Source organism: Dama dama, chromosome 9 (genome assembly GCF_033118175.1).
Source record: "Dama dama isolate Ldn47 chromosome 9, ASM3311817v1, whole genome shotgun sequence".
NCBI classification, from domain to species: domain Eukaryota; kingdom Metazoa; phylum Chordata; class Mammalia; order Artiodactyla; family Cervidae; genus Dama; species Dama dama.
The window spans coordinates 68,116,766-68,144,303 of NC_083689.1; the positions used below are offsets into that span (position 1 = coordinate 68,116,766).

The window sequence follows — 27,538 nt, forward strand, 5'->3', positions numbered from 1 at the left end:
TGAATCAGCCATAGGTATATACGTGTCTCCTCCCTCTTGAACCTCCCTCGCACGTATCATTTTTACTTAATATTGTAGGACTCCTAAAATGATTGGTAACGATGATATGATGAATGTAATTTGTTGAGTGCACGGATTACTTATTTGTGCTTTTCCTGGTTCTGACTACACTGAGAGCAGTGATATTTGAGGTGGAGAGGTGGACCAGGATGCCTGCTTCAGAAGCAGATGCCGCCTACTTCTGGGGGTGTTCAGGCCCCAGGCCCAGCAGCAGGGCTTGCTGCAGAGTAGTTAGTCCTCAGTAAATACTTTCCCGGAGACTTAACGGTGATGAGCAGGGGAATTGGGAGGAGAAAGAACCGATGTCTTTGAGCCACAGGATCATTTGTCCCCTACAGCACAGGCAGCCTGGCTCTAAAACATATCTTTCCTCTTTCCTCCCCAATCAGAGCGAAAACGCTTGGGCATTGGCCAGTCTCAGGAGATGAACACTCTTTTCCGCTTCTGGTCCTTCTTCCTCCGAGATCACTTCAACAAAAAGATGTATGAGGAATTCAAGCAGCTGGCTCTGGAGGATGCCAAAGAAGGCTACAGGTGAGTGAGATTGGGGCGAAGATTCTGACTGGTGCTTGAGGGATGGTGAGAGAGGATATCTTTGTTGGGTCCGCTTCCAGAACTGTGATAGGAAATCCATTGTGTATATATTTCATGTACTTTATAAAAGAAAAATTAGTACTTTTGAATAAGTAATATATTCAAAATTGAAAGAAGTCGTAAGGTTATATAGTTGAGAAGTCTTCCTCATCCTAGTTTTCTGGCCATCTGGTTCCTTTCCCCACAGGCAACCAGTATTGTTAGAATCTTGTGAGTTCTTTCTAAAAATACTTTGCTTACATAAGCAAGGACAGACCTGTGTAGTCTCCTCTCTCCCCACACCTCTTTTGTTCATGTAAAAGATGGCCTCTATTAGGTAATATTTTGCACCTTGCTTTTTTAATTAATGCTGTATTTTAGAGATCATTCCATATCCATATGTAAATAACTTTCTTGGGTTTTTTTATGGCTTATGTAGTCTTACTGTATAGATGAACCATAATTTATTTAACTAGTCTCCTATTAATAGATACAGCAGAAAGTAACCAGTGATACTTCATAGGCAAACGGGTGTGGGCAGAAGGCTGTTGTTCATTTGGCCCAAGTTTGCTGACCCCTGGCAAACGTTTAATGCTGGACTCATTTAGACTAGCATTAAATGCCAGCCTTCTCTGAGAACACTTACCATTTTCTCAGTAATCCATGTATTTTAAATGGTTTCATAGTTCATCTATCATCCAGTTGTATTTCCTTTTTACAGATAAAGAAACTGTCCTGATTTCACTGACTTTTGTTCTCCTACAGATATGGTTTGGAGTGCCTTTTTCGATACTACAGTTATGGCCTGGAGAAGAAGTTCCGGCTGGATATATTTAAGGACTTTCAGGAGGAAACCGTGAAGGACTACGAAGCGGGTAAGAGTCAGAGTTGGGACTCTGTGAGCCCTGGGCTTGTCTGTATCACATCATGTCTCCCTCTTCTGAGCCTCTGTATTCTTCTCAGCGTCCAAGCTTCTTTCTACCTCTCTCTTTCCTTGCAGGTCAGCTGTATGGGCTAGAGAAGTTCTGGGCCTTCTTGAAATATTCCAAAGCCAAAAATTTGGACATTGACCCCAAACTTCAAGAATACCTCGGCAAATTCCGACGTCTCGAAGACTTCCGAGTGGATGTGAGTGGATGTCTCTCATCTTTCCCACCCTGATTGTCTTAGAAAGAAAGCTGGACCAGAGATCTGGATACCTGGGTTTTGATCCCAACTGGGCCACTAGCCCAGGGACCCTTCTTGTCCCTATTTGGGCCTTAAGTTTCTTAAACAGAAGGTGTGAGAAGTGGGCAGTGAAGACTCATTGGAGGGTTTGTGATTGCTCCTCACTCCCTTTCCCATATATGGCTAAACCATCATAATGCCCTTTCTGTCTTATCTCCATCCCTCTTTGCCTCTATGCCCTATTTAGAGGTGATCAGGATGAGTACCCTAGGTAAATGTTCTTATTCTTTCTGGGAGAGGTCTGTTCCAACCCCAGAACTATATAAAGAGAATCTAGTTCTTCCTTGCTCCTCCCACTTCTTCTTGGCACTGACTCAACAGTGACATCCAGTGGTGGGTCAGAGTTCTGACTGTTGGTTCCTCTTCTGTCCTGAGTGTATCAGGGATTCCAGAGATAAGTAAAACTCTTTCCTTCAGAGTGTTTATAATGTAGTAGGGATATGCCAGTCGTCTTACTCCCTTGAAACCTTTTAGCAAAAGCACAAATAGAAGTAAGTAATAGTCTTCACATACATTAAAACATTTGACTTTATTGTGTGTCAGACACTGTGCTCTGACCTTTTTAACCTTTATAAAGTGAAGCAGGCAGGGTTATTGTTGTCATCACTATAGCAGTGGATGATCAGGAGCCCATGGCCAGCCAGTCAGGTAGTGGCAGCACTGCTCAGGTGTCCTGACAAAAAGATGGGTCCGTTTTCTTCCATCCTTGAGGACTTCCTCCTTTGGGAGCGGGTGGGGGTGGGGTCCAATAGGGAGACCTGTTGGGAGCAGAGCAGAAAGGGCTCGGCTTTGGCTCCCAGAAAGGGCTCAGCCTTGGCTCCTAAAAAGGGCTCAGCTTTGGCTCCCAGAAAGGGGAGAAGTGATCTTGGGGTTACAGAACCTCTGGCAGTGGTGAGGCTAGACTGGATCACAGTCTGACTCTTAAGATCAGTGTCCTTTTTAGGGCCGTGAGGCAGTCCCCAAGAGTCTCTGGGCCTTCTGAGTGGAGGCATGTCAGTGTATTGCATGCCACGTTCCATGTACCATCTCCTGAGCAGCCGCCACTTCCCAGAAGGGGAGTGGAGAGATATATGGATAAAGGTCTGGGCTTCAGTGGTAGATAGGTCTGTTTCACATTTTGTCTTTACCAGTTAAAAGTTCTGGACCCCTAGGCAGCAGATTGTTTTTCTGTGCCTCGCTGTTGTCATCTGTGAAACTAGATGGTCCTGTCTGCATCAGTGGGTGGTGTAGACCCTGGGAGTGAATGTGCATAAATCAGCACAAGCTTTGGCATCTTGGCGTGGAGATGTGCTTAATAAAACTAGTGACTAGTTTTTAGGGTTATAAACCTATTTATTATCTACACTGGGAGGTAGGAAGTAGGGGGTCTTTGAATAGCTCTGGCAAGGGAGGGGGTGTGGGTAGTGCTCCCTAATCACCTGTGACTCCCTCCTTGTTACAGCCCCCCATGGGAGAGGAGGGCAACCACAAGCGACACCCAGTGGCAGCAGGAGGTGGCAGCGGTGAGGGCAGGAAACGGTGCCCCTCCCAGTCTTCCAGCAGACCCACCACCAGCCAACCCCCCACACCACCTGCTGGCCAGCCCATCCGGGAAGATGCTAAATGGACAAGCCAGCACTCGGATACACAGACTTTGGGAAAGTGAAAAGCCCTTTAGCCCTGGGGTTCTGGGGGGAGAAGGGATGGAGGGGGTAGGTGAGCGTCTGTGGGGGTGCCCAGTCCCAGGAGAGGGGACAGAGAAGGGACAGGCCTGTAGTCATTAGGATGGGCCTTCGTGCTGAGTAGCAATGTGTATACCATTTGGGCTATCAGAGGTACCCCTGGGCAGGAGCCTCCACACTCCCCCTCCGTTCTTCTCTCTCCATGACTCTTCTTCACATCCTAGCTTCTTCTAAGGGGGGAGGGTAAGGGGGGAAATTTTTTTTATATATATATATATATATATATCAAGTTTTAAATTATTGATAGTTCGTCTGGATTACCAAAATCACTCTGCAGCCCTGCCCGCGGCTGGTAGGCCGCAACCCTGGTCCCCATCCACAGCTGCCTCCTGCTCCCCCTCAAGCCAACTATGCAGCCCACGAAAAGGCCCTGTGGGCCCCATTGCCCAGCACTGTTTCATAGAAGGCTCTGGCAGCGTCCCTGGGCCCTACAAGCACCAGCCCCTTGATCATCTGGGGCTTGCCATCATCATGTTCTCCCCCTGCTGTCCCCGTTACACCCTTCTGCCATCTTCTGGGAGGAGGAAACCAAAGGATCTAGAAGTGGGGGTGAGGGAAGGTTTCAGCCTCTCTCCATCCCCCTCTCCCCATGCCCCTTACTCCAGCCCAGACAGACGCTGCTCATACCAGAAAAGACTATTGAAAGATGATTTATTTTATTTTTCTCTGACCTTTCCATCCTTGGGAAAATGAAAAGAAAAAAAAAAAAAAAAGACAAAATCGACCATAAAAGACCAAAAAAAACCATCAGAAAACCCCCACCTAATCCACAGAAAGTGATGTCTTTCCCCTACTCTTGGAATTTTTTTTTGTTTGTTCTTGGAAATAGTATTTTTTTAAAAGTTGCCTTATTGTGGAGTGGGAATCTGAAATACCCAAATGCCTGTTTTCCTCGGTGGAGTCAACTTGAAGAGCTCCCACCTTCTCTGGATGTGCCTGGGCTGGATTGGTTAGAATCTGTCTCTTGACTGAGTTGCATGTACAGCACCTCCTGCCTATAGGCAAGAGAGTTGGGAGCGGCTCAGATCAGAGCCGTGCCCAAAGTTTCTCCGCTGTCGCATCATTCGAAGCTGACGTCCTGTGTCCATACCCTGCTGCCGCTGTCGTGTCCTTGCTCTGCGTGCTGTCCTCTCGCCAGGCTCCGTCCTGCCGTGACACCCGTCATCCTGCCTTTGGAACCCCAAGGCCAAGTTTGCTTCAGATTACTGGAGGACAGCACTGGCCTGGATCTGGGACACACTTGTCCTCAGCCCGACCGTCTTCCCCCACCTCAGAGGGGAAAGGTGAACACTTAGCAGCTGAGGCCTGGAAACATTTCTCACGTTCCCTTGATTGAGCTCTGAGACCTCAAGGAGGCTTTGTCTCTTAAAAGGTGGAGAAAGATGCTGTTCTCCTCCCGTGGGCCGGGTGGGTTTCCCCATCTTGCGTCACCCCTCTGCAAGCCATCTCTGCCCACCTTCCAGTTGACCCTGCCTAGGAACAGGTGATGAGGAGGCTATGAGGGTATGGGGAATCCTGCCAGTGGGAGAAGCCCCACGGCAGGAAGGTATATGTGGACATAGAGTATACCTGTCTTCACTTCTCCAGCCACTGACTGCTTGTCTTGGGCTGCGGATGATTAGTGGAGTGGTCGGTCTCCTGGCAGCCAAAGCTAGGGACAGTGACCCGTGACTGACCTTCGCAGACTGGGCTGGGGGCTGGGTGCGGGCGTGATGACACACTCACCCCGGGGTGCTGCTCATGTGCTCACTCTTAGCCCTTTTCAACTGCTTCCTCTGTTGGGCCCTAAATTTGGGAGTAGGGGCCAGTATCTCAGGCTGGCAAGGGCTTGTCTTCTGTCTTGGGCACCTCATTGCTGTGCCATCCCCGCCCGCCCCCAGTCTGTACCCTCCCAGTATGGGGAAGCCCATCTCCATTCCTGTGAGCCGGTTATCTCGAAAGCCAAGATGAGTGTCTGGTCTGTGCTCCGACAGTGGAATCTGAGGCCTCTCCCTGCCCAGCCCGGTGCCCACCCCATGATGTACCACACATCGGACACCTGGACCTCCTCCTTCCCTTAATCACCCCTTTTCCTTCAGGTTGCTCGGCCCTGTACTGTTTCCAGCACCATAGTAACCTCAGTGTTTGTCCTCTGCTGGGTTTGGGGTCACAAGGAAGCCTTGAGGGTGTGGGGAAAGGCTGTTCTCTAGAGTTTACTCCCAGGCCCGGGGGCTGCCATCCTCTCCCTGATCCTCCCCACAGACACCCCAGAAAGAAGAAGCCCCTTTGGGGTGGGGAGGTGAGGACTTCATCTCAATACAGGCTGGGGATGGGGAGGGGGGCTTTTTTTCTTCCTTTTTTTTTTCTTTTTTTTTTTTTTTTTTTGTGACATGTTTGGAGTTAATGTTGCAAAGAGTAGTTTACATCTTCACTTTCTGAAGACACTTGAATTTAGGACCGATGTATCTGTGACAAGCATGCCAGGAGTGGCAAAGGACATCAGGGCTTGCCACTTCACACCCACCATCCTTCATGGGGATCCAAGATCTGAGACAGAAGCAACAGCCTGCCCCAATCCTTCCGTTCATCCTGTACCTTTCCGAGATGGGTCCACGCCAACATGACCTTTGGGCCTCAAACATCAGAAGGTCTGTGTACCTCAGCTCTGCTCAGGGGCAGGTTTCTCCCGCTGTCTCCTGAACCTGGGAGGAAAGGCACTCCGGGTAGAGAGGGGTTGCCCGACGCTGCCGCAGCCTGGACCCCTGGGGCTCAGATCCCAGCAAGGAGCCCCCATGTCAAAGTTGTTATGTTTTTGTTCTGTTCTATTGTAGTTCTTCTCTCCCCTTTCCTGGTGATTGATTTTACAAAAGAAAGCTGCTCAGAAAGCCCTGGCAGTGGGAGGAGGGGCAAAGAAGACTAGTTAGGGAGGGTGGGCTGGTTTTTTGCCAAAAGCCTAGGTAGAGTGGTCTGGATCATCTGCCACCCTCCCGAATGGGACCCCAAAGTATCTCGTGTGTGAGGGTCCCAGGATTTGCCCCAGCCCCACCCTCTCCTTCAGCCACATTGATGGCAGAGGCAGAGAAGATCAGAACATACAGCCCATTCTGACTGGAGAGGAAAACTTGTTATCTGGCTTTGCGGAGAAGGTTCCACCTTATGCTCATAGTACATTATCTTTACCATGTGCTAGGATATCACATTTACAAGGAAAAAAAAATGTAAAATACTTGAATGAGCTTGTATTATAACATTAATATTATTGAGAATATCTGCTTTCCAGGCTGAAGTGATTCATTCATTATTCTAGTCCTGCTTTAGTCGTTTGTAATTTGTGGTAATTATGCTTTTCTTTTTAATACAAAAAAAAATGTATAAAAATAAAAACTTGAAAAGGCAAAAAAAAAAAAAAAAAGCCTGGCTGGTTTCCCATGAAGGGGTACAGCTATTGGGTGTGTCGGGTGGAGGCTGGTTCATGATCTGACCTCAAATCCATGGGAACCTGCCCTCACATATGCATATGGAATCTCTCCAGGGCGGGGTCTCCTGACTGTGTCTGAGGCTCCTGGAGCGTTCAGGTGCTTCCTCAGGGGTCTGGAGAACTACTACGTGTCTTGAGCTCATGTCTCTGTCTTGTGTCTGAGGGCGGGGGAGCTACAGCCAGTGCCACAGACCAGAGCACTCCCCAGTCGAGTAGCTGGAATTCCAGGATTTCATGCACTGGCTGTGGCTTGGCATTGTATCAGGATGCTGCCAGGAAGATAGAAGTTGCTGTGGTTCCTCACTGAGCACACTTCCCTGTGGACTGGAGAGGAGGAGCAGTGCTCTGGCCCAACAGAATCCAGATGAGCCCCGGATTTACGCCTGGGAAGGAAGGACGAGCACCCCCACCACGACTGGTCCCCAGGCTGCTGATGGCTTTTGTCTGACCCATGAGGCCAGGCACCAGCAGTAGTCACCGAATGCCAGTCTGACTGCAGTGTGTACTGACAAAACTAAATCTGTGCCTTACTCACTGAGAGCTGTTAGGTGTCCTGGGCCTGGCACGTCAGCATCCCTTCAGAAATGGTTTTCCAGACAGTTCCCCTTGTGTCAGGAGAGCAGGGACTTTTATACCACCGATGGCCTGCAGGGGGCAGAGGTGAGTCTAGGAGACACTAGCCAGGGCTTCTGCAGGCCTCCCTGGCCGAGGAACCTCACTTCTGTCGCCTGCTGGGAAATCACTGAAGGAGGCTGGGGGGCTGGGAGGGCGGAGTGCTCCTTGTGCCGCTGTGACCCTTACATGTCACGAGGTCATGATGCCAGAACAACTCAGAAGTATCCACTGCAGGTCAAAGGAGACCAGTTTATTTCTCATGCTTTCTCCTTTCACATTTTCTGGTGGGATGGTTGAGACTTCAGCCTTTGCTGGAGCCTATTTGGTAACCAATCTTAGGCCCAGCCCAACCACCTGCCCAAGAAACAGGGTGAGACGTGAGGCCCTTCATCCCTCTGTGGCCTGACATTACCTCCAGTCTACAGACCTGAAAGAGAGGAAGACCTCCACTCTTCCTTTTTCTACACACTCCTCACTCCAGACCCTCGCTAAGTTCACTGAAAATGGGCTGCTTTCCAGTTGTTTCTTTGTAGGATGGATTGTGGGTGTGGGCCAGCAGCTGTGAGCACGCACAGCACTGATGCTCCAGAAGCTGTATACCACCAGCGCGGTCCCAGGGTGGCGTTGAGGCTCACCCGGGCCCCAGGAGGATGCTGCCTGGTAAGTTCCTGGTTGGCCTCCTGGGCAGGTCCTCTGGGTCTGGCCCATCGGAAGAGGTCCTCTTTGATAGTCCTGCCTGGAGACGAGGCCTCAGACATGGAAGTATTTCATAAAACTACAGCGGGTGGTTTTCTGGAGAGAGGAGAACTGAAAGTTCAGGAAAATACTGGACTTTGGGAACTGATAATGGTGGCCTTTCAAGTCAGAGTGATCTTCACCTTGATCTTGGGAGCCACAAGCTTCTTGGCAATGTTGGGGACTGCCCTGGGAACCCAGGGTGGGGGTGGCTTCCACCTGGGTAGCTCTGTGGTTTCATTGTAGACAGGTCTCATCAGAAAAGGCATCGCTGCTAAAATTAGCCTGTGAAAAGGGTGCTGAAACAACTGGTTCATCATTTGGGTGGAAATGAGGATTTTCTCCACTGTTCAGGTGTGTACTTGATACTTTCTTACTGGAGGAAGAGGGTGCTAGCCCTTTTGGTCCTTTATACAGAGGATACTAGGGTACCTCAGTTGGGTGTCCTCCAAGGTCAGCACTCTGACCCTTCCCTCTGTGGTTGCAAGGGCCCCAGCTGAGCAAGGCCACAGGCTTTGGCCTTTGAGTCTGTGAGTGGCTGAAGGTGTTGGGGTAACCTCTGCGCCTCTTTATATTTCAATTATGATCCCGGGAGAAGCTACTGTGACTTATTTTCCTTTTCAGAGGAGGGAGATGTCCAATTGCAGTGGGCTGAGTTGAATGAGGCATTTGTGTGTGTGTGTAATGGGAACTTGATCCCAGAACTGTTGCCAGGGTGTCCTAACCCTGTCCTGAATAGGGTATAAGAGGAGCGTTAGGGGACAGGAAGGGACAAAGCAGCATCTGGTTCCCTCACCCCCTGGCACCAGGAGCAGCGATAGCTGCAGGCACAGCTCCCTGCCACATTTGTCATTCTGTGTCCTGCCAGGGCCACCAAGGGGTCATCTGGGATGCCTGTCCGCTTCCATTGGAGAGGACCAGTGGACTCCCCAGGAACCCTCTTCCAGTAGCTTCTTCCCTCTGGCTGGCCTACATTCCAGGAAAATGTATTTTTTCCTTTCTTTGCTTGGACCCACTATGGATAACAGCAGTTGGGGGAGCCTTAGTCTCTGTGGCTCTGCTTTTCCAGGAAGCTGATCTTCCCCTGCTCTCGTAGGGTTGTCATCAGTGTGTGGCTGAAGGAGCAAGCTGTTAGATGTGAGTAGGAGTCCTCAGGCATAGCAGAGGACTGTCTGCTGAGGGATGACCGATGTGGAACTGTGGCTGTCTCTTAGTCCATCATCTTCAGAGGATCGGGGATGCTCTCAGAGAGTGGGGTGAAGCCCAGCAGGATCATATGTCTCTTGTAGGCCTTGGCCTGCTTAAACACGGTGTCAGTCCCTTGGCAATAGTCCAGCATCCCCAGGGCCCCATAGCACTGGTCGACCCTGGCGGGGAGAGGAGGGTGCTGAAGGCTGGTGTGCTCACGTCCATCTCACCTGTCCCCATCATGCCCACCCCTGCTTCTGAGTCACCCGAGTGGGTGTGCACAGATTGCTGGGCCCCTCCAGAGTGAAAATCAATGCTTTTCCTTTGAAGAGCTCTCTCTCTGATTTGACACACACAAGTCAAAACCTGCAGCAGAGCCTGCATGTTGAGGTAGGTTCTGGAATCCATCAGATTCCCCTGGAACACTTAGTAAATGCAGTTGCCAGGCCCTGTTCCCCCAGAGGCTTTGATTCTGGGTGTCTGAAGTGGAACCCCAGAGCCTGCATTTGAAAAAAGCATCTCAGATGATTTCTGATGCAGGAGGGTCCTAGACCACACTGCTGAGACTGGAGGCTTTCAGAAAGCGCACAGCTCCCCTTGAATTGCCTGCAGGAATTATATGCATACATGCATTTTTTCTGGTAGTGCCCATAGCTTACGCTATATACTCAAAGGGTTCAGGTGTAAATGGAGCTTAAACAGTGGCAAGGAAGATTCAGTGTCAGAACCAAGATGGCAAGGTGATCTGGGTCCCAGGAAGGTGGTTATTATGCTGACCCCAGATGCCTCTCCCTCCACTATACCCACATCTACACTGAGACACCAGTGTCTGCTGTCAGGAGCTCCAGGATAAAGGTGAGTGTTAACTGCCCAGAGACCCAAAGTGGGGAGGGGTGCCTTACTTTTGATGCTGGTAGTCATGGAATTCAGGTGAAGGCAAGAAGGGTAGGTGGTAGCCACAGTGGGAGATCATGGTGAAGGTGAGGGCCAAGGAAATGCACGTGGTGAAGGAGGACAAGGGGGAGCCCATTACTGTTGGACCCAGTATTGCCAGCAGCATGTTGATCTGCAAGAAGAGAGCTATCTGAAGAGGGGCCTGAGGGGAGGAAGGGAACCAAGGTGGATGTCTCCTTCCCCCAGAGTGGTACCAGGAAGACTTCCTGACTCAGATTTGGGGAAGATGAATGAATTTCTGGACCTTAATTTCCAGGAGTCCTTCAGCTTTCCTGGTGGCTCAGACCATAAAAAATCCACCTGCAAGGCAGGAGACCTAGAGTTGATCCCTGGGTTGGGAAGATCTCCTGGAGAAGGGAATTCGATGGACAAAGGACCCTGACAGGCTACAGTCCATGGGATCACAAAGAGCTGGACACAGCTGAGCGAATTTCAAGCAACTTTCACTTTGAGCTTGAAACCTAGGACAGAGTATTAACTGAACCTCAACTTCCTCATTATCAGAATGGTTGTTTTTAAATGCTTGTTGGGAGAACTAAATGAGATAATTCACCTCAGGCATCTGGTTTTTCCTTGGATATGCCAGCATAAATCGTAGCTGTGGAAGGGGCAGAAGAAAGAAACTCCCACTGTGGTCCCATTTTGTGCAGGAGACCTTAGCTTAAGGAAGGGGATTGGGGCCCTCTGCCCTCTCCTCTGGGGAAGCCGAGCTCTACTCACCACATGCTCAATAGGGTGGACAGACAGACAGGTTGCAGCGATGGGTACTGTCCACTCGTGGTGTTTCTTATGGATTTTCTTGTAGAGTTTTGGGTGGTGAAGGAGTCTAGAAAGATAGTTACCAGTTCATAATTTGCCAGCCTCCCACTCCCCGTCCCTGATCAGAACTTGAGAAAGCAAAGGTAAAAACTGGGTTTACATACAAGGAACAAAGTTGAAAACACACTGGATTGGCACCCAGACAGACCTGCCTTTGAGTTTTTGTGGTGCATAATTTGGGGAGGGTGACGTAGCCTGTCTCTGCCTCAGTTATATGAGCTGCAAAGTGGATGATGACCAGAAAGGATTCCATAGGGGAATGAATGGGAAACTGCCCTGCCACAGGCATAAATGGAGTTCCAGACACTTCTTTGGGAGTGTCGTCTTAAACACTCCCAAGTGGGTTGTCTTGGGTTGTCAGCTATGGAGTACAGAGTGGTCCTCCTGTAACCTAGATAACAAGAAGCTTTCCAGGCCAAGCGGTGGTGTCCCATCCCTACAACTCCAAGGAGGCCCTGTTTCCTGGATGACGGGTGTACCTGGAGAGTGAGGAGCTGGCTGTGCTCAGGAGGAGTGCGCTTCCCGGTGTGAGTAGTAGAATAGCACTTCCTCAATCAGTGTGATGGAGAAGGCAATGGCACCCCACTCCATTACTCTTGCCTGGAAAATCCCACGGATGGAGGAGCCTAGTAGGCTGCCGTCCATGGGGTCGCGAAGAGTCAGACATGACTGAGCGACTTCACTCTCACTTATCACTTTCCTGCATTGGAGAAGGAAATGGCAACCCACTCCAGTGTTCTTGCCTGGAGAATCCCAGGGACGGGGGAGCCTGGTGGGCTGCCGTCTATGGGGTCACACAGAGCCAGACACGACTGAAGTGACTTAGCTTAATCAGCGTGAAGACGACCAGCTCCAGGAGGAACCAGTGGAAGGTGGGGCGCTCTCGATGGCAGGGGTCTCCCCACAACTTGAGGATGGGGTAGAGTGAGACCAGCATGGGAAGAGAGATCACGAATTGATTGAAGAGAATCATGAGGATAGACTGGCGTAGTTTCATGGGGTCCACCTGTGGAGGGAAAGAAGGAACTGAGGCAGTGGACAAGAGTTTAAGTAGGTCTTTGTCTTCTGGAAACCAGGCTCCCCTGTGGACTGTTCTCAGGAGGCTCTTGCTCTGGGCTGGGTGCTAAGAGTAATGTCTGGCTGGAGCTGGCAGCCCTCGAGTGCGGACCAGCTCAGGGGGAAGCCACCTGGTAATGCCCTGCTTTTGGAAAGTTCCCTCCCCCAGCCTGAGTGTCTGTCTGAACTTGCCTGCTGCTTCCCCCTTCCCACCACTGTCCTCCCCGTTTCTCTGCCCAGGCCTAACCCCATGTATTCACACAGGCACCTTGGGGAGTGTGGAGAAGGCCTGAATCCTCCTGCAGCCTTTTGGCCCCTGGTTATCCAGGGAGGCTTGGCCAGGGTCAGGTGCAGAGATCAAGGTGATGTGCCTCCTCATGTGGTCTCGCCTCGCTTCACCAGGCCCAAGTGAAGAAGGATTTGAGTCAGAGAGCTGCAATCTGGCCTCTTGACCAACTTATGTAAGTGGGTCTTCCTGGTGTTCAGGGTGGTAGTCACCCTCAGTGACAGGATGTCACCCTCAAAGACCTCAACTCAGGATGGGCCCTGCCTGAGCGTTCTCCCAGGTCACTGTGGAGAGCTGGCCCCACATGCTTACACCCCACTGGGCCTCAATGCTGCAGCCAACCTTTCCTTGGGGACCAGTCACCCCCTTTCCCTTCATGCAATCTAGTCTCACTGCATCAGGCCCCAGTGAAGAAGGACGTGAGCCAGGGAGCTGCTGTCTGGCCTCTTGACCAACTTGTTCCAGGGAATAGCCCCATGACCACATGTCACTTGCTGGTCCTAATGAACTGGTTTGAGGGTGTCAGAAAGGATTTCTTCCTCAGAAATTTCTGCAAGCCGGAGGTGAATGGCCCCAAGGCAAGGCCAGATTCAGAGTGGTCCTTATACTTCAGGCCTGGCTCTCTTTCTGGCTTCTCCAAGCACTGTGTGTATTGAGGGACCAGAATTCAGTCTCGAAACCTTCAGTTTCATCCCATGGCAAAGCCAAGTCTGGCCGGCCTCATTTCAGACTACCTATAGAAGAAGTAAAACACCTCTGCTGGCAACCTTGACCGAAAGGGGAGTGTGATGTATGATCATTCATTCATTCAAATGATATTTATTGAGTACTTTCTATGTTCCTGGCAGTGTTTTGTGTGCTGGGAAGAAAACAGCAAACAAAACAAATTCCTGCCCACACTGAACTTATATGCTTACCATTTTAAACAGAATGATCAGGGTAAGCTTCCTTGATGGTGAGATTTGAACAAATGATGAAGAGGAAACATTTATGGAGGGGGAGTGTGTTCGGGTAAAGGGGAGAGCTAGTAGAAGGCTCCAAGGTGCACACTCCTGGCGTCGTTGGCTGGAGAGGTGTGAGCAGTGGGGTGAGGAGTGTGGAAGGTGAGGTCAAGAGGTGGGGAGGAGCCAGTGCGTAAGGGCCCCTGAAGCCGCACTGAGGACTTGGACTTTTACTCCAAGAGAAGATGATGTCATCCCAAGGTTGTGAGCAGAGAAGTGAGAGCAGGTACAGGGTTACTCTGGCTGCTGCGTTGGGAATAGACAGTAGAACACCAAGAACAGAAATGGGGAGGCTAATTAGAATTGCAAAAATACACACATGAGAGGCCGGTGGCTCAGACCAGGGAGGTGGTAACGGAGGTGGTGAGAAATGGCTGGATTCTGGAGGTTTCCTGATGGACTGGATGTGGAGTGTAAGGGAAAGCGCATTCTCAAGGGTGACTCCAAGGCTTTGGGTCTGAGAAGCTGCCCACTGAGATGGGGGAGGCTGTGGGGAGCAAAGACTTTGGAGGGAGTATAAGTTCAGAAATGGTCTGTAGATCATGTTGGATTGGAGATGTCTATGAGGCAGGTGGATATTTGATCCTGGATCAGGAGACAGCCTGGATTTGAGAGCTACATGTGTGTGAGCTGTCAGAGTTTAGGTGCTATTTAAAATCACGACACTGAAGAGATGAGGGCAGAGAAGCAGACCAAGGCTGAGCCCTGGGTGTCAACGTTAAGAGGTTGGGGAGATTAGGCTGAGGTGGAACCAGAAGGCAGACTGTGAAGGGGTGAGCTATGAGGCTGGAGGAAAGAGCAGGGCCTTGGGGGCCAGTATAAGAAGCTGCAGCAGGGTGGCAATGAACATGTGAAAACAGTCCTGTTAGGTCTAGTGAGACAAGCCTGTGACAGGGACACCAGCGACCTGTACTTTGTGAGGAGCCGTGGAGGTTAAGGCCTGATGGGAGGAAGTTTCTAGCTAGAACAGGTGAGAGGATAGTTTTGTCTTTATTTGTACGAGGTACAGGCTAAAGGATTTAGAGTTTTATGATGTCTTAGTTTCAAACAAAACAAAAAATTATAGATGCATAGATATTTATATAGGTATTTATATTTTTATATATAGCAAAAGCACACATTTTGAAATGTTTAAGATTGGTGAATCTAGGTGGTGGGTAAATGAGTGGTCAGGGTACTACCTTTTCACCTTCTGTATATGTGTTTTCCATTCTTCATAGTGTGAAATGATGGGGAATATGAGTAGACAGGAACTGGAAACTGTAGAGACAACTCTGCAAAGGGGACCAAAAATATGAGTGGGAGTGCACATGGGAGAGGGAGGTAACAGTTTTGAGTTTGGTTTGGTTTTTAAGCTGGGATAAAATTACAACAGGTTTGTGATAAAGCCAAGAGTAAGAGAGCACACGCTAGTAAAGTAATGCTCAAACTTCTCCAAGCCAGGCTTCAGCAATACGTGAACCGAGAACTTCCAGATGTTCAAGCTGGTTTTAGAAAAGGCAGAGGAACCAGAGATCAAATTGCCAACATCTGCTGGATCATCGAAAAAGCAAGAGAGTTCCAGAAAAACATCTATTTCTGCTTTATGGACTATGCGAAAGCCTTTGACTGTGTGTATCACAATAAACTGTGGAAAATTCTGAAAGAGATGGGAATACCAGACCACCTGACCTGCCTCTTGAGAAACCTATATGCAGGTCAGGAAGCAACAGTTAGAACTGGACATGGAACAACAGACTGGTTCCAAATAGGAAAAGGAGTACATCAAGGCTGTATATTGTCACCCTGCTTATTTAACTTCTATGCAGAGTACATCATGAGAAATGCTGGGCTGGAGGAAGCATAAGCTGGAATCAAGATTGCCAGGAGAAATATCAATAACCTCAGATATGCAGATGACACCACCCTTATGGCAGAAAGTGAAGGAGAACTAAAGAGCCTCTTGATGAAAGTGAAAGAGGAGAGTGAAAAGTTTGGCTTAAAGCTCAACATTCAGAAAACTAAGACCATGGCATCTGGTCCCATCACTTTATGGCAAACAGATGGGGAAACAGTGGAAACAGTGAGAGACTTTATTTTTTTGGGCTCCAACATCACTGCAGATGGTGATTGCAGCCATGAAATTAAAAGACGCTTACTCCTTGGAAGGAAAGTTATGACCAACCTAGACAGCATATTAAAAAGCACAGATAGCAACAAAGGTCCGTCTAGTCCAGGCTATGGTTTTTCCAGTGGTCATGTATGGATCTGAGAGTTGGACTATAAAGAAAGCTGAGAGCCGAAGAATTGATGCTTTTGAACTGTGGTGTTGGACAAGACTCTTGAGAGTCCCTTGGACTGCAAGGAGATCCAGCCAGTCCATCCTAAAGGAGATTAGTCCTGGGTGTTCATTGGAAGGTCTGATGTTGAAGCTGAAACTCCAATACTTTGGCCACCTGATGCGAAGAGCTAACTCACTTGAAAAGACCCTGAAGCTGGGAAAGATTGAGGGCAGGAGAAGAAGGGGACAACAGAGGATGAGATGGTTGGATGGCATCACCAACTCAATGGATATGAGTTTTGGCGGACTCCGGGAGTTGGTGATGGACAGGGAGGCATGGTGTGCTGCAGCTCATGGGGTCACAAAGAGTCGGACACGACTGAGCGACTGAACTGAACTGGACTGAAGAGAGAAGAAGAGGAAAAACTAAAAGAATGCAAGAAAGAGAAGAAGTAGTTGCTGGCGTAAACAGGAGGCGGTGGCTGCAGTGTCCCGGTGGCAGAGGAACAGCTGGAGGAGGCACAAGGAGAGACCACGTGCTCCCCCAGGTGGGCAGGGAGAGCATGTGTCCAGTTGCTCCCGCAGGCTGCCATGGTGCGAGGCTGTGAAGGGTCTCTTCTACGTGAATGCAAGGCCATAATCTAGGAGGACGTGTTGAGGATTTGAAGAGGGAGGAGAAGCATGAACTAGCTATCCTGTCCAGAAGAGAGGGAAGGTAAGCAGAGGATGGACTGGTGTTATAAAATCTGGCAGCTCTGTTCAATTGGTTGAATGAAATAATTGGGAAGGAGTCCCTGCTTAAAAAACCACCACCATGCACACAGTCAGAATTCACGATGGGGGGGTTGTCCATTGTTTCAGCAGCTGCGTCCTTCCCAAACAAGGCCCACTCACATCTGTGTTTTCAGCATCTGCCATTGCTGCCCCTGCTCCCGTGGGTAAGGGGAGACCTGTCTGACTTCTCTGGGGCTTGGTCAGTGCTCGGCTGAGACAGTCATTTCTGCTCCTAAAATGCTGACCCAGGTGTCAAGGGCCAGAACAGGCAGGTGGAGAGCCAAGTCTAGGGGTCAGGAGACCAGACATGAGTCTTGACTGGCTGGCTCTGAGATTTAAGACATATTACGTACTCTCTCTAAGCTTCTAATCTGGGGGAGCCTTTTACAGAAGCTCTGGGCTCCCTCTGGCCATGCTCTGTCCTGGGCTGGCTAGCAGAGTTAGGAGGTAGCTTTAGCCCCTGCTGTCTGTGCTCCAACCTGGAGAAGCTGCAGCAACACTTACACGGTCATTGTTGCTGACCTGAATTCGGTAGCGGGAGATGAAGTTAGGCTTTCCAGTCACGTCTGCCACCAGGAGAAGTCCACTGAAGGTCCAGTAGACCAGAAGAGGCACTTGGGTGACCCCTAAAGTTAGGAAGCAGCAGGAAAACATCAGGGTGACTTCAGGAGCTGGCAGGGTGGTGACTAAGTTTGCACTGTGGGCAGGCCCAGGGCCGGGACCCTGCTTTTAGTCTTCAGGTGACAAGCCTGCTCTGGGAACTAGCATGGGTCACTTGAGGAGTGTCTCTATTTCTCTTCTTAGCTGTAGCACAGGGGCAATAGACTTCTAGGTGATTTGAGACAGAACAACAAAACACTGTAAGATGTGTAATGCATTCCACATAGAAGTGACTTTCGGTTGACTTTTGGGTGTCTGCCCACTGAGCCCGAAGAATAGCCGAGGAAGGGAGGAGCAGGGGGCGACCAGTTTGGCTCATGGCGGGCACCAGGGTCACCCAGTCCTCACGGCCTATGATGCCCTGAGCAGAGGGGGCTCAGGTGTCCAGGGGCGTTTCCCAAAGTGGAAAACCCACCTCTGAGGGGCTCCTTGGTTAAACAGTCTTCACACCCTGCCCTCTTAGAGAGTCAGGGGCCAGACCAGTGTGGTAACAGCTCTGAGATTTCCTGTTTGACTTTGTTAAACTCAGCCTTTCCCAGGCTTTTCTGTATCCAGTACTGTTTTCCCAGATAGCTCAGAATAGGATGGCCGTACATCCCTGTCTGCCAGGACAGTTTCAATTTACATCTATCATTCCAGCATCGTTCTTAATAACCCCTCCTTTACTCTCACACATGACCCATTTGGATGATACCTTGTATGGTCTCCCCCCAACCTCATTAACCTCCTACAGAAATGCTGTTGTTCTGCAGGATGTTTTAGAAAATGCTGATCAACACAAATTTAGATAGAGCTCTTGGCTCCTCATCCCACTTTTCCATGAAGTCACCCCAAATATCTCTGATCTCCTCTGGTGAACAAATAAGCACTTTGTCCACCCCAAGTGGCAGTTACCCAGGTGACATCACAGTGTTACCTAACTCTTGTGCTGTTAGGTGTATTTTTCCTTGACTTGCTGCCTCCTGTACTTTCAATATCCCAAGGAGCAAGGGTGTTTTACTCCGTTCCCTGTCTCTTCCTTCCATCCTCCTTGCGTAGCCTTCTTGCTCCATCAAGCACCCTGCCTGTACCAGTTGATGCCTGGGAAGTATTTGGCTAACACAGTGGGGAAATGTGACTGGCATAAAGGTCCTCAGGGCCGTTTGGCCCTTAGGCCTAATGGGCCATCCATCGAGGTGCCTGCCTACCTGTTCATCCAAGGGCTCCTTGAGGAATACAGAGTGAAAATCGCAAGAAGTATCTTGAGTATTTTTTTCAGCTCTAACTTGTCAAATTGCAAATATTTTTTCTGTCTTGTATTTGCTTATCACTACCTATCACAGATGATAGGTAGTTTCCCCATCATTGTAACAGAAACATAAAATGTTTTCCCACCACTCTCCCCATGTACATTTACAATTGCATTGTTTTTTTTCAGTGAGTCGTTAAGATTCCATTAACCTGTCATGTTTAGTATTCAGCCCATTTTCAGAGTTTTCTTTCTGAAGAAAACAGTCATCAGAAACATGAAATATTTTATGTATCTCTACATTTGCTTCGTGAAACTGACACATTTTTATTTCCCCTTCTTGGCTGTGACATAGTTTTGGCTGAGGTTTGTTTTTTAGTTATTTTCTTTCAGACAGACTGTGACATAATTTGAATGGGGTAGCGAGAGTATGTTAATACTTTATCTTAAATTTTTCTATACCCTACTTATGAGTTTGGCACAAAGTCACTTAATAAGTACTATTTGATTGAATGCATATATAATTGAGGACAGTCACTATTGTAGATAATGTTGTTATAGATATCTATCTTAAAATAGCTTTTTCTTCTACTCTGTTTCCTTAGGACTCTTTAGAGCCAGTGGCACTATCAGTAGATATTTGCTGATTGAACACATATTGTCAGGCCCCAAGAGCTAGGTTGCATCAGGTCCAAGGACATAGCCTCACATGAGACACAGCAGCCCCTGTAGCTGTGAACCTGACATCTAGAAGCTGGAGTACTGCTCTCACATGCTTTCGTTTATACATAAACTTTTTTATTTTTCTATTTTGGTGCATGTGGGAGATGTCTCAAGTTCTTTTTTTTTTATTTATTTTTATTTGAAGGATAATTGCTTTACAGTGTTGTGTTGTTTTCTGCCAAACATCAACATGAATCAGTCAAAGGTTTACCTATGTTCCCTCCTTCTTGAACCTCCCTCCCACCTCCCTCCCTGTCCCACACCTCTTGGTAGTTGCAGAGCTCTGGTTTGGGTTCCCTGAGTAATACAGCAAATTCCCATTGGTATCTATTTTACAAACGGTAACGTATGTTTACATGTTACTCACTCCATACGTCCTACCCTCTCCTTCCTGGCCACTTCCATGTGCCAAGTCTGTTCGCTGTGTCTTTGTGTCCTCTACTACCCTGCAAATAAATTATTTCATCAGTACCATCTTTCTGGATTCCATGTATATGCCTTAGTATACAATATTTATTTTTCTCTTTCTGACTTACTTCACTCTGTATAATAGGCTCTAGGATCATCCACTTCACTAGAACTGACTCAAATGTCTTCCTTTTTATGACTGAGTAATATTCCATTGTATTTATTTATCACACCTTCCTTATCCATTCATCTGTCAATGGATATCTAGATTGCTTCCATGTCATAGGCATTGTAAACAGTGCTGCAATGAACATTGGGGTACATGTGTCTTTTAAGTTTTGGTCTCCTCAGGGTATATGCCTAGTAGTGGGATTGCTGGGTCATATGGGTGGTTTTATTCCTAATGTTTTAAGGAATCTTCATACTGTTTTCCATAGGGGCTGTATCAATTTACATTTCTATCAATAGTACAAGAGGGTTCCCTTTTCTCCACACCTTCCCCAGCATTTATTGTTTGTAGATTTTTTTTTAAGGTCCATAATTTTTTATTTTTTTATATTTTCATTCATCTTCCCTCTTTACTGAATTTTGATCATCTTTTTTTTTGATGATGATGGTCATTCTGACCAGTGTGAGGTGATATCTCATTGTAGTTTTGATTTGCATTTCCCTAATAATAAGCAATGTTCAGCATCTTTTCCTGTGTTTATTAGTCATCTGCATGTTTCTTTTTTGGAGAAATGTCTGTTTAGGTCTTTTCCCCACTTTTTGATTGGGTTGTTTGTCTTTCTGGTATTGACTTGTATGAGCTGCCTGTATATTTTGGAAATTAATCTTTTGTCAGTTGTTTCATTTGCTGTTATTTTCTCCCATTCTGAGGGTTGTCTTTTCACCTTGTTTATAGTTTCCTTTGCTATGCAAAAGCTTTTAAATTTAATTAGGTCCCACTTGTTTATTTTTGTTTTTATTTCCATTACTCCAGGAGGTGGGTCATAGAGGATTTCGCTGTGATTTATGTCATAGAGTGTTCTGCCTATGTTTTCCTCTAAGAGTTTTATAGTTTCTGGACTTACATTTAGGTCTTTAATCCATTTTTAGTTTATCTTTGTGTATGGTGTCATTCTTTTACACATAGCTGTCCAGTTTTTCCAGCAGCATTTATTGAAGAGATTATCTTTGCCCCATTGTAAATTCTTGCCTCCTTTGTCAAAAATAAGGTACCTGTAGGTGCATGGGTTTATTTCTGGGTATATTTATTTCATGGGTATATTTATTTATAGCCTGTTCCATTGGTCTATATTTCTCTTTTTGTGCCAGTACCATACTATCTTGATGATTGTAGTTTCATAGTATAATCTGAAGTCAGGAAGGTTGAGTCCACCAGCTCCATTCTTCTTTTTCAAAATTGCTTTGGCTATTCAGGGTCTTTTATGTTTCCATATGAATTGTGAAATTTTTTTATTCTAGTTCTGTGAAAAATGACATTGGTAATTTGATAGGGATCACATAGAATCTGTAAATTACATTTGGTAGTATAGTCATTTTCACAATATTGATTCTTCCTACCCAGGAACATGAAGTATCTCTCCATATGTTTATATTGTCTTTGATTTCTTTCATCAGTATCTTATAGTTTTCTGAATACAGCTCTTTTGTCTTCTTGTGTGGGGCTTCCCTGGTGGCTCAGAAGGTAAAGAATCTGCCTGCAAAGCAGGAGATGTGGATTCAATCCCTGGGGTAGGAAGATCCCCTGGAGAAGGAAATGGCAACCCACTCCAGGAATGCCTGGAGAATTCCACGGACAGAGGAGCCTGGCAGGCTACAGTCCATGGGATCACAAAGAGTCGGACACGACTGAACGACTTAGGTAGGTTGATTCCTAGGTATTTTTTTATTCTTTTTGTTGCAGTGTGAATGGGATTGATTCCTTAATTTCTCTTTCTGATTTTTCATTGTTATAGTCATGCAAGAGATTTCTGTGTATTGATTTTTATATCCTTCAACTTGGCTAAATTCACTGATTAGCTCTAAGTAATTTTCTGATAGTATCTTTAGGGTTTTCTGTGTATAGTATCATGTCATCTGCAAACAATGAGAGTTTTACTTCTTTTCCAATCTGGATTCCTTTTAGTTCTTTTTTATTCCTTTTCTTTCTTTTTCTTCTCTGTTTGACATAGCTAGGGGGATGTCTCAAGTTCTTTTTTCTCAAGTTCCTTAAACATCCATTCAAGATTGCCCACAGATTTAGTATTCTTTGGGGTTACCACTGTCTTTCGGTTCTCATTCCTTAGAGTAATAAGCTGAGAATCTCAGAGTAGAGAACAAAACAAACAGAATTAAGCTATAACCCATACCCAAACCCTAAGGACTGGTGTCTGGGAATCTTACCGAGAATGTAGAGCAGCCACTCTTTCCCTTCAAATGTAGACAGCAGCCTCTCCCACTGGGCTTGCCAAAAGTAGCCGGAAACACCCCAAAATCTCTGAAGATGCCTTGAAAGAAAACTCATTCATGTTTCTGAGTGAAGACTGGTGGGTGGACGGCTCCTAAACCCAAGCTCTGCCAGTGGACCTCCACCGCAAGGCCCCCAGATCCTGAATTAGAGCCGTCTGAGCAGACTCACCCTGTGACGCAGTTCCAGTGGGCCATCAGCAAGAGAAGGCCGGAGCCCAGGATGAAAGCCGTCCTCCTCATGGAGCCCCAGGTGTGTCCCTCCTAGGGGAGGACAAGAAAATGTCAGGCCCCAACCAGACTCCTGCCTTCCCAGGCGGCTCACTGCTGAAGCCTGGCAGGAGTGATGGGCCATCAGGTTCTGTCATGCCAGCATGGCACATCTGCTGACCTTCCCCAGCTTCCACAGGAGGCTGTTCCTTGTCAAGAGCTCTCAGGCTTGTGCGGAGGTGAGCATGAAAGTTAGAGCTTAAGGGTGGAGGGAAGGAAGAACGCACACCTGCCCCAGAGAATCTAGCAGCCAGTTTTGTCACCTAGATAATGACAGATGAGCCTTCCAAGAGCCATGGGATTTCATGACCAGTCCTCTTGTTGAACAGAGATGCAGAATTTCTATACATGGCAATCACTTGGGAGCTTTTAAAAAATCCCAATATGCAGGCTTCTTCCCAGCTCAGTTACATAAGAGTCTCTGGGGTGGAGCATGGGCTGCCCTGTTTTTAAAGCTCCCCATTGAAATCCAGTGAGCAGCAAGGCTGGGACAGCCATCACAGAGGGATTTGCAGGATCTTTGATGAGGCCATGGGGACTTCACTGTGTTCCCCAGCCAGGCCTGCTTTCCAGTGCCTATCACTCTTTTGTCCTTGAAGAAAAGAGTAAACAAACACATTTTCTGACTTGTAATAAGTCCTCTGCCTCCCATAGACATAAGCCTGGGCTGCCAGCTTATGTCTGAGGCTGATGAGAGGCTCCCTGAACAAAGAATAGGCGCTGGCCATCACTGGGTGGTCCTGACATGTTCTCCAGAAGCCTAAAACATCAAAGGTAGCAACCCTGATGGTAAAACAAGAAGGTCCAGTCTTATAGAAGGAAATCCCTGATGTGTCACCAATTTCCATATTACCTTGCACAGGGATGACAAATGTCCATTACAGTTTATGTTTATAAGCCTGGATGGAGTCTGCTCATATTCCTTCAAGGGAGAGAACGAGAAGTGGTGGTCCCTATAGGTGTGCAGTTAGTGAACCCGACCACACACACCCTTGTACAGGAAGCTGATCTAATAGGATGCCATGTCTTAACCCAGACTTTGGAGATTTGGAGGAGTGGGGTTTTTTTTGTTTTTTTAAATACTTGCTGCATTGTGGAATGCAGAATCTTTCAGTTGTGGCATGTGACCTCTTAGTTGAAACATGTGGGATCTAGTTCTCAGACCAGGGAAGGAACCTGGGCCCCTGTATTGGAAGTGTGGAGTCTTGACCAACTGGACCACCAGGGAAGTCCCCTAGTGGACTGTTTTGATGGACTCATTCAGAGCAACCTGAATCTGCACTGACTCTTTTTCTCTGATTACCACTTTCCACTTTCAGTCAGAGGAAGTTTGTAAGTTATTTTCTAGGGCCAGTGAAATGTTTTCGAACACCTACTACTCTTCAGGGTCCTGAGTTACGAAAAATGACCTCCTCTTCTCCTTTCTTTCTCACTCTCTCTCTCTCTTTCTCTGTCTCTGCCATTGTGGGTTGGATCACCAGGACCACAGAAATTTGTTCTTTTGTTTTTTTCTTCCCCCACCCCAAAACTTGTTCTTTTACATAGGTTGTTTAAAGGTCACCCCCAAACTTGCCAGTCAGTTCATCTTGGGCTTTTGCAATTACTCCATTTTTAGGATTCAAAGGACCCTTTTCATGAGCTTTTCCAGATGGCCTAGGAATCTTCCCTTTGAGTTTTATCAAAGCAAGTGTAGTCAAATTTAAAACCTCGTTTTCTTGTATAAGACTAGATGTGTTTTCATGGATCATGGTGTTTTCTGTCTCCTGCAGCCAAAAGTGCCAGGAACACGTACAGGACAAAGGTCTCTGTGAAGGGCAGGTGCATACAGATCAGACGTTATTGGGATCTGCTGCAGCTTGTTCCCCACCCCAATTCACAGCCCCAGACTAGAGTGGACCTCTCTTGTCCCCAGAGCAGATGTAGTGGTGGTTCCAAAGGCCTGAGCCTGGGGCATTCTAAGGGCCAGGAGATCTTGCTGGGACAGTTGTGGGGCTCTTCAGTGCCCTACATGCAGGCAATGGGGCTTGAGTGATAATGAGGCAGCTTGGAGTCAAGTGATTCTGCTCAGCTACTGAGGGGAGCACTTCACTAACAGGTCAGCTACCCCAGCACCCTGTGAGGCTGTCAGTTACGCTGCAAGCACAGACATGGGAGGGAGCACTGGCTGCCTGCTCACCACTCTGATGGGTTAAAGTGAAGTGAAGCCGCTTCGTTGTGTCTGAGTCTTTGCCTCCTGGGCTCCTGTCCATGGATTTCTCCAGGCAAGAATACTGGAGTAGGTAGCCATTCCCATCTCCAAGGGATCTACCTGACCCAGGGATTGCACCTGGGTCTCTTGCATTGCAGGCAGAATCTTTACCATCTGAACATTCAGGGAAGTTGAGTTTGGTGGGCAGGGTACTCATATTTACCTGGTTTGGATTCTCATTGTGTAGCATATGTCCAGCTTCTCCTTTCATCTGGAATAAGAAAGTGCAGGTGAGCCTAGGTGTCACTTTCACATGCAACCAGCTAAGTAGGTAATAGAGAATGTCAAAGTGAATGGCCAGCAGTGATTTTTTTTTTATGCTGGCTACTCATTAGAATCACACAAGAGTTACAAAAACTAAAAAAAAAAAAAAACAACACAAACCACCAAAAACTCCCCTGGAATGAGACAAACTGATTCTAAAATTTACATGGAGATCCTGAAGTGCAAAGTCAGTTGGGCCTTAGGAAGCATCACTACGAACAAAGCTAGTGAACTATTTTGAATCCTAAAAGATGCTGCTATTAAAGTGCTGCACTCAATATGCCAGCAAGGTTGGAAAATCAGCAGTGGCCACAGGACTGGAAAAGATCAGTTCTCATTCCAATCCCAAAGAAAGGCAATGCCAAGGAATGCTCAAACTACCTCACAATTGCGCTCATCTCACATGCTAGCAAAGTAATGCTCAAAATACTCCAAGCTAGGCTTCAACAGTACATGAACCGAGAACTTCCAGATATTCAACCTGGATTTAGAAAAGGCAAAGGAATAAGAGATCAAATCGCCAAACATCCATTGGATCATAGGACGAGCAAGAGATTGTAGAAAAGTACCTACTTCTGCTTCATTGACTATGCTAAAGCCTTTGACTATGTGGATCACAACAACTGTGGAAAATTCTTAAAGAGATGGGAATACCAGACCACCTTACCTGTTTCCTGAGAAATCTGTATGCAGGTCTAGAAGCAACAGTTAGAACTAGACATAGAACAACAGACAGGTTCCAAATTGGGAAAGGAGGACTTCAAGGCTGTATATTGTCACCCTGCTTATTTAACTTATATGCACAGTACATCATGAGGAACGCTGGGCTGGAAGAAGCACAGGCTGGAATCAAGATTGCCAGGAGAAATATCAACAAGCTCAGATATGCAGATGACACCACCCTTATGGAAGAAAGTGAAGAAGAACTAAAGAGCCTCTTGATGAAAGTGAAAGAGGAGAGTGAAAAAGTTGGCTTAAAGCTCAACATTCAAAAAACGAAGATCATGGCATCTGGTCCCATCACTTCATGGCAAATAGATGGGGAAACAATAGAAACAGTGACAGACTGTTTTTTGGGGCTCTGAAAAAACATCTGCACCATCTGGGCCCTGCAGATGGTGACTGCACCCTTGAAATTAAAAGATGCTTGCTCCACTGAAGAAAAGCTATGACAAGCCTGGACAGCATATTAAAAAGTGGAGACATTACTTTGCCAACAAGGGTTTGTGTAGTCAAAGCTATGGTTTTTCCAGTAGTCATGTATGGATGTGAGAGTTGGACCATAAAAAAACTAAGTGCAGAAAAATTGATGCTTTTGAGCTGTAGTGTTGTAGAAGACTCTTAAGAGTCCCTTGGACTGCAAGGAGATCAAACCAGTCAATCCTAAAGGAAATCAACCCTGAATATTCATTGGAAAGACTGATGCTGAAGAAGAAGCTCCAATACTTTGGCCACCTGATGCAAAGAACTGGCTCATTAGAAAAGACCCTGATTGAAAGATTGAAGGGAAGGATTGAAGGCAGGAGGAGACAGGGATGACAGAGGATGAGATGGTTGGATGGCATCATCGACTTGATGGACATGAGTTTGAGCAAGCTCCAGGATTTGGTGATGGACAGGGAGGCCTGGTGTGCTGCAGTCCATGGGGTCACAAAGAGTCAGACACAACGGAGTGACTGAACTGAACTGAAGGTACTATAATCATTACATTTTTATCGTGCTTCCTGTCTTTTTCTCTACCTTTTAAATTCTCCCATTTAAGAACTACCAGTTGTCTTTAGTTCAACTTTTCTTTTTTTAATTTGGCTGTGCAGGCTCTTATTTTCTGCATGTAGGATCTGTAGTTGTGACACGCAGGCTCTATTCCCTGACAAAGGATGTAACCATCGTAAGCATGGAGTCTTAACCACTGGACCACCATGAAAGTCCCAATCTCATCTATTCTGTTGCCCCCATTTTCCATTTGAAGAAATGGAGGCATAGAAATTTTCATTACTCAGCTTCAGATTACAGTTATTTAGTGACAGAACTTGAACTCAGTGCTTATTATACTGATTGTGCAGACAATGTATAGAATGTGCTGAAGTCGGTGAATGCAGGGTGGCATTCAGGTGGTACAGGGACAAAAAGGAGTAAGATCAGCCTCTATTAACCGCAAATAATGGATTAGATATTGTGTGTGCATGCTTTCTTTTTTAATACCAAAAGTAAAATAGGGCATGGTTTTTCTATGATATTAATCTTTATTTTGAGAAACATTTATTGTGTGCCAGATACAATGCTAGCCACAGAGGATACAAAGATGAATAAGACATGCTTCTTGGCCCTATTTAATAACATGATATTATATAACTTTGATTTTCCACATGAGAAAATATGTAGGGGGAGGATAGGAAATGGCATTTACAATGGGATTACATTCAGAGAAAGAAACTATTTCCCCAAAAGTAAATATTCTGAATTGACTTTCCCTTAAAGGGATTTCGATAGGTATTATAAGATTATCCAAATTACATGCTTTTTAGTGTTGTTCTTTTGAAAGTAGATGATTCTGACTATG

General features: G+C 47.0%; 3 protein-coding genes across 7 annotated transcripts in view; 2 read left to right on the forward strand and 1 right to left on the reverse strand.

The window, feature by feature from the left end:
- LARP1 (La ribonucleoprotein 1, translational regulator) overlaps positions 1-4,453 on the forward strand; it is an 83,115-nt gene extending 78,662 nt beyond the window's left edge. For all 4 annotated transcript variants that reach the window (XM_061151801.1, XM_061151798.1, XM_061151799.1 and 1 more), the window contains exons 16-19: positions 450-594; positions 1,399-1,508; positions 1,634-1,761; positions 3,302-4,453. In XM_061151801.1, coding sequence (XP_061007784.1) covers positions 450-594; positions 1,399-1,508; positions 1,634-1,761; positions 3,302-3,505 — 587 coding nt within the window. In that variant the 3' untranslated portion in view covers positions 3,506-4,453. The remainder of the gene's footprint in view (positions 1-449; positions 595-1,398; positions 1,509-1,633; positions 1,762-3,301) is intronic.
- A 4,925-nt stretch (positions 4,454-9,378) lies between these two features.
- Positions 9,379-27,354, reverse strand: FAXDC2 (fatty acid hydroxylase domain containing 2). The gene is made up of 9 exons (XM_061151809.1): positions 24,878-27,354; positions 22,369-22,460; positions 22,134-22,237; positions 17,231-17,352; positions 12,172-12,355; positions 11,867-11,894; positions 11,251-11,356; positions 10,479-10,642; positions 9,379-9,755 (listed from the first exon to the last, which is right to left on the reverse strand). Exons 1-9 carry the CDS (start codon positions 24,923-24,925, stop codon positions 9,599-9,601), a joined length of 1,005 nt encoding a protein of 334 aa, XP_061007792.1. The 5' UTR covers positions 24,926-27,354; the 3' UTR covers positions 9,379-9,598.
- Positions 12,677-27,538, forward strand: part of CNOT8 (CCR4-NOT transcription complex subunit 8) — a 37,425-nt gene continuing 22,563 nt past the window's right edge. Inside the window, exon 1 of one of the 2 annotated variants that reach the window (XM_061151806.1) lies at positions 12,677-12,866. The gene's annotated coding sequence lies outside the window, so the exon portion shown is untranslated. Of the gene's footprint in view, positions 12,867-15,527; positions 16,668-27,538 lie in introns of those variants that run through there. The other variant, XM_061151804.1, reaches the window with a different exon arrangement.

Bases quoted from the DNA above. Each gene is read 5' to 3' on its own strand.
- FAXDC2 (XM_061151809.1), bottom strand. From the start codon at position 24,925: ATGAAAGGAGAAGCTGGACATATGCTACACAATGAGAATCCAAACCAG. The intron at 10,643-11,250 runs GTGAGTAGAGCT...CTCTTCTTGCAG, and splicing joins TCCACCCTATTGAGCATGTG to ATCAACATGCTGCTGGCAAT. The intron at 9,756-10,478 runs GTAAGGCACCCC...TCTCCCCGCCAG, and splicing joins CATGACTACCAGCATCAAAA to GGTCGACCAGTGCTATGGGG.